This window comes from Microchirus variegatus (assembly GCF_963457635.1).
Source record: "Microchirus variegatus genome assembly, chromosome: 2".
Taxonomy (NCBI): Eukaryota; Metazoa; Chordata; class Actinopteri; order Pleuronectiformes; family Soleidae; genus Microchirus; species Microchirus variegatus.
The window spans coordinates 8,338,687-8,345,331 of NC_139803.1; the positions used below are offsets into that span (position 1 = coordinate 8,338,687).

Here is a 6,645-nt window from a genome sequence, read left to right on the forward strand (position 1 = left end):
GACCAACAATACAAATTCCAAATTCTATCTTTTTTCCACAAAAACACAACTGCACTGTCTTTCTTTATAAAGTATATCCCAACAGTAATAAACTCAATTTATGGTTATTTTAAAAAAACAATTAAACGTGAAATATCCCTGAATGTGACGAACTGCCAGGGTGAATTTACTGAAAATCCGTTCTTAGTGCAAGATACGAGCTCAACAAACACCAACACCTCCTCACAGTTGTTTTTTATAGATAACATCGTCGTTGATAATAAAGTCCCATATCAAAATCACAAAAATCCATCAAAGTGCAGTGTGAGTGACACGAAATGAAAAGCTTCAAAGACCAAAGTCTTTTAATCCCAGACGAGAGCTGTTGACAGATCCCTGTGAGTTATAGGCTACTTAGGTTATTATTAATCACTCGATCAAAAATGTAGTAGGCTATTTTATTCATGATGTGTGTGAAACTCAGTGCACCGCAGAGTATTTCATCCGTTTCTGTTTCTGCCGCTGGTTGCAGAACCACACTCGAACCACGTTCTTTTTCAGGTCCAGCTTTTCCGCGATGGCCGCAATTTTTTCCGAGGACGGCCGCGGCTGGATGGCAAAATACGCCTCCAGAGAGCGCTTCTCCGGCGCCGCGATGGACGTGCGCTTCCTTTTCCTCTCGTTGCCGCTGAAAAGGTCCGGCTTGTTGCTTTTCTCCCGGTACGCAGCCTCCGCCTCCTCCAGCCAAGCCTGGAGAACCGGCTTCAGCGCGATCATGTTGTTGTGGGACAAAGTGAGCGACTCGAACCTGCAGATGGTGCTCTGGCTCAGTGAGCCCACTCCGGGGATCTTGAGGTTGGCCAGCGCTGACCCGACGTCCGCCTGGGTCACTCCGAGCTTGATCCGCCTCTGCTTGAACCGCTCGGCGAAGGCTTCCAGCTCCCTAGGATCCGACTCCACGTCGTTGATGCACGCCATGCCGCCGTGCACTGACAAGGAGTGAGGGTGGGCCATGTTGGCCATCGCCTGATGCAGCTGCCCCATGGTCTGCAGGTGGTGGTGGGGGTGCTGGTGGAGGTGGTGCCCCGTCGTAGTCATCCCTTGTGGTTCCGGAGCACCCATCCCGGTCACGGCCAGGCTGGTGGAGAGGTGCTCCAAGAGGTCCCCGGCCTCCAGGCTTTGTCCCAGGTGATGGTGGTGGTGGTGATGGGACGCGATGGTGGAGGGTATGTGGGAGATGGGCACCGTGGTGGAGGAAGAAGAGGAGGCTGAGGTGCAGGGGACACTGCTCATGGTATGGTAAGTCACGTCTGGTTTGAACGGGTGACTCTTGCCGTGAGAGACAATGCTGTCAGCAGCCGCCAGAGCTTCTGCCCGTGCCAGTAGGCTCTCATCAAAGCCTCCGAATATATTGCCCTGCAGCTGCAAGCAAGAGTGCGCATACTGGAGTCAGTGGGGAATTCTGTCAGGCAACTCTCAGCATCTAAAAAACATTTTCCAAAGGCATGCAGCGCCGAGGAGAGCAGAGAACCCTCCTCAAAGCGCAGGTCATAAAAATTAATATGAAAGCAAGAGCATCGGTGGAATAGACGTGGGGGAGGAGGGGGAGATGGGAGGGGGGTGAGAGTGAGAGTGAGGGGGGGAAATAGGGGATAGAACAAAGTCCTGTCAAATCAACTTAGCAGACATTTTCCAGTGTGATATCACCCCCTCCCCACCACCACCACCTCCTCCTCCTCTCAACCCACTCCACTCCACCACCATGTCTACCGCGACCTGAACATACCTGCGGGGCGGGCAGACAGACTCTGCGCATGCCCTCCGAGCCTGAATGCAGGCCGGTGTACTTGGGCTCGTGCAGAGCCGGGTGCATGGAGAAATGCTGCTTGCCGTTCATGGTCATCCTCCTCCTCCCTGAGAGCACCTCGCAAGCAGTGTGGCCCCTGACATGTAAGCCGAAGGGGCGGACAGCTTCAGAGCTCCTCTGCTCTCCTTCACCGGACTGAGCTGTTCACATTGGCGGCGCCTCCCGGCATCGCCCCCAACCGCCCCACACCTCCTCCTCCCCCTTCTTTTTCAGCCTCCCTCCTCCTTCCCTCCCACTGACTCCTCTTACAAGTTACAAAATGTTGGCCTGTGTGCGCAAGCGTCGAATAAATCCACCAGAATCACTATAACCTGATAAAATATTGATACTTGAGACATTAATTATGACTATCCAGTATTTCATATATATTTTATATAATCATCCTCCTTGTGTGTGTTTTTTATACAAATTCAACATGGTCTATAATGACATTTTAGTCAAAATTACCACTTCTATAAACTTATTATTAGTATATAGGGAAGTATCGCTGGATAGTTTTTTACTCTCTTTCAGCACCAGGGACAGCGCAGGAGCGACACGCGTCACCTGTTGAACCCAAACTCTTTCAGAACCATGGACAGGGCAAGAGCGACTTGCGCCCCCCGTGGTCCGCACATTCCTTCAGCACCATGGACAGCACTCTCTCCGCGAACCCTATGTTGCGTAAACGCACCATGGAGAGCGCAGGAGCGACCTGCACTAACCTGTGCTGCGCAGAAACTAGAGTCCCAAATGTAAGTATTAACATGATTAAAAAGTTGTTTTTGCATAATAAGGGACCTTTAACATAGCAGCAGGTTTGGTCGTACACCGGCCAGGTTTCTGACCCAGGAGCCTTTGCCCGGCCTGTCCCCCCAAGACCGTTCCCGGTGCCGCAGCGTTACAGGCTTCTCATTTGACTGCCTTGGTTTAAACCCGCGGCCCGAAAGAGGAGCCAGGCGGGCATAGGTGAAATGATGACACTACGAGTCCATCTGATAGTGCCGGCCGCTTCTCTGGTTCCCCCAGACTCTGAATAATTCAGCAGCACGGTGGCAGGCATCCATTACCACGTTGGCATGTGCTTATTCATTACACAGATTGAAAAGAGCTATAAGGACTTTTCTCACCATGCAAACCTGTTGCAGGCCGAATCTGGAATTCATTCGAACATTAAAATCATTAACAACTCTTCGCATAGAAGACGAGGGCCACCTTTAAAAACGATTTTCAAACGTGATATCCTCAATAAAACACACTTGATGTTTTGATTTAATGGACCCATGTATGCGTTGCTGTGTAATCCAAATGTAAAATCTTAATGTATACATTAATCCAACCTTTAAAGGGACATTTTAGTGTAGAAATAAAAACAAATAGTCTGAATAAAGCATGAGGTCGCTTTTCTCACTCTTCCCCCTTTTTGGCAGCTTTCTCCACAACTGGCACCATTCATAATTGAATGGTTATTGTTTACACCTCTGTCATCTCTGTGCTTTTTATACTGGCGAAGATCGCATCTGACATGTTTTGTGAGGAGTGCTGTGACATATTTGCAGCTCCACTACACCAGCTGGCCCCAACAACTGTTACAGGATTCCCAGCACATGGTGATTGAGAAATTATTTAGACATTTTCTGAATTTCCAATGCAATAAATAAAAAAAAAAAACGTCTTTTATGTCTTATATTAATATCTCTTAATTCACTTAAGGGGCCATCTCTTAATTCATTAGGACCCGAGCAATCACACAGTGGTGATGACCTATTGGAATAAAAATAAATAAATACATATATATATATAAATATTTATCTAGAGAAAAGATCAATTTTTGGGCACTGAACATGAGAACTGGCAGAAAATGTGATAAAACATAAATAAGTATAGGGAAAACGTCAAAGTGCCTCAGAAGCGCACTCCTGGGGTGAAACCCGGTAGGACAAAGCCAAAAGTAAAAATGGAAAAAATGAAGGGCAAAAATACGTCCAGCAGATGGCAGCATTTCCTAAGGAGGTGGGTTTTCCTCTGTTTTAGCACAATGTTTTAAACTGACAATCATTTGTTTAATTAAGACATGACCATTGATTCATAACAGGTGCACAAAGCTACACTGATTTGAAGGCCATGGCATACTTTCCACGACTTGGTACATTCCACTCCTCCACTCTGTGTCGATTTATTTGGAACGTTCTGAGCTTCCACACAGGAGCAGGAAGAGGACGAGGAGCAGCGAGGACAAACGTGGTAACTGCTGCCTCAATGATCCACCACATTTCTTAGACTTTCTGTTGATGCTCTGTTCTCACCTGCTGTTCACATCCCACCTGAGTGATCCGATCACAGGTGTTCAGATTACACCACAAAGTGTCCTTGTCTAGTATGTCAACATATGTCCAAATATAAACAGTCAATAATGTCCTAGTATGTACAGCATAGAAGCCTGTTTTAGCAAATTACAGTGTTCAATTATAAATGTCACGTTTCAAATCGACTTAATATGACAAAACAGACTGGGCCAGAAAACATCAGCACATGAAAACTGAGTCAAGGGCATAGTGCCACCTGCTGGCAGGGTGGTGGCTGCGAGGACCCACACAATGCCACTTGCAGCTTTAATTTACTTTTTCTCTTCCAAAAGGATAAATATGTTTTTATGACAAAACTTTACCTTCCAGTTGTCAGGCTGTCCCTCTGAAGGGTCTGCAAGGATCCAAATGCTGCTCAGGGTCCAGCTTCCCCCCGCGTGAAACCTGAAAAAGCTCTTGCATTAAACTAAATAGACTCGGAGTGTTTTCACTTGACTTCCTTAAGTAAGAAGTGCCCTTGCATTATTGAACGTTATTTTAATATGTCATGATAATTATGTCCGTGAGTGCTGTAATTAAAACGAGAGTCAGGGGTCACACAGTGCTGTAGTGAGATTAGTTTGAAACCTTGAGTGTCAGCGTGAGTGTAACAACAACAGTAACAGTAACTTAATGGAGGTAAGCAATAGGAGGCAATAGGAGGCATTGCCTGCATGATCCAGTTGAATTTACTATCAGGATTATGCAGCTTTTATGAGTAATACAAATTAAGATATCCATCGCTCTCAGTTTGAAGTGGGCGCTTCAGGAACAGGTTTCAGAATTCCACAGTCCATAAAGTATAAGAAATATTATTTTTTCCTGATTGATTGACCAAAACACATAGAAGTAACACTGGTTAGATTTCCACAACATGCAGCCATCTGATAAATAGTTTGAGCACAACTTTGCTCTTTGAATGTGAACTACCACTTCTCTGAACTAAGAACTTAGTCATTACTTGAAATAGTCATTTTGTTATTCAAGTTCCTTACTCATTTGCACAATTGTGTCTTAGAATAACAGTGTTATCTAACAGGGGACTGGTGACAGCACAGTATAATACATCTCATATTATGAATTCTATCAATTAACATTAATCACAGTCATTCCAAAACAGAAAGAGTGAAAAAAAGGAGACCACACAAGAGATTTGAGGTCATATTTTCTGGAATGCTTTTGCTGGATTTTCCCTCCCCTCTATGCCAATGTTGACTTCTTGTTTTTTGAACTCAACTTTTTTTTTTTCTCCCCAAAATCCAATCCAAATATTATTTTTTCTTTCCTTCCTCCTTTTTTTTGATCGTCTTACAAGCACCCCATTACTACATCTTTATTGGCAAAAGCAAACATGCTTGTAAATTAGAAATCCATTTTTTTTTTTACAAACGAAACACATGAAGAAAATACATCCACATCCTGCAAATATAAACAGTAACAAATCCAAAACTATTATCCAATAAACATTTTACATTTTTTACACTATTGTCGTGAGTAGCATACAGAGGATAGTACAAAACATGTGGGGTGGGGGGAGAGAGAGAGAGAGAGAGAGACCACCTCTGTATCCTCACTTACACAAGCAGGGACCCTGTCACTGCAGGTTTGTCCTTTAAAATTGCCCCTCCCAGAAAATATATATATCACATGATCAAATCATTTCAAAGAACATGGTGTGAACACACCTGGACCTCAGTCTGACTGACGCAGTGAAGGTGAATATCAATTCAAAGTTATTGATGACAAGAATCCTCACAGTTGTTACCACGACTGCTGTAGGTGAGAGGAAGTGAATTAGAATTAGTTACATTTACACGCAGGCAGAAATACGTACATATTACGACCTGCGTGGACGTGTTAATGCGGACTCTGCATTCTCAACTTATATAAGACCAGTGAGTAAGGTTAAATCTGTAGGTTGCATGTTATTACGGTTATTTGTTCTCATTCCTCCCACCCAGAGGATTCTGTCATACAGTATAAGTTAAAATAAAAACGTAGAACACGTCGTCAAATGCAGGCAAAGCTGCTCGTGAGAGTATTGCCTCTCAACCGAGTGTTTCCACGCTGGCAGACGAGAGCAGCTCTTTGAAGAAAACAAGAAAGAAAATGCCACTTAGATGACAAAATGTTGGGTTATCAACAGGCGAGCTGGCCTCAAAATGCATAAACTGTCGTCAATGTGCAGAGACGCTATGCTATGTCATCAACCGACTCAATATCAAACATTTTAAAATGAACTAAACAAAACAGGGTGCGAGTGTGTGTGTGGGAAAACAAACAAACAAAAAAAACAACAGTAATTTTCCTCTTTCAAGCATTTACAAAATTTACAAAAGTAAATCACAAATCTTGTAAAAATCCAGCCATGTGCTGACTGTGTAAGGCAAAGAAATTATGTATATTTATATATATATATATTCATGTAAATATATATATATATATATATATATATATTAAAATCAACTGTTAAGT

The 6,645-nt window shown here is 43.9% G+C and overlaps 1 protein-coding gene across 1 annotated transcript; it reads right to left on the reverse strand.

The window, feature by feature from the left end:
• Nucleotides 1–459: 459 nt before the first annotated feature.
• pou4f3 (POU class 4 homeobox 3) lies at nt 460–1,882 on the reverse strand (the record flags this gene model as incomplete). The annotated part of the gene is made up of 2 exons (XM_083910684.1): nt 460–1,401; nt 1,766–1,882. The coding sequence occupies 2 exons, from the start codon at nt 1,880–1,882 to the stop codon at nt 460–462; spliced, it is 1,059 nt and encodes a 352-aa protein (XP_083766810.1).
• Between the last annotated feature and the right edge of the window lie 4,763 nt (nt 1,883–6,645).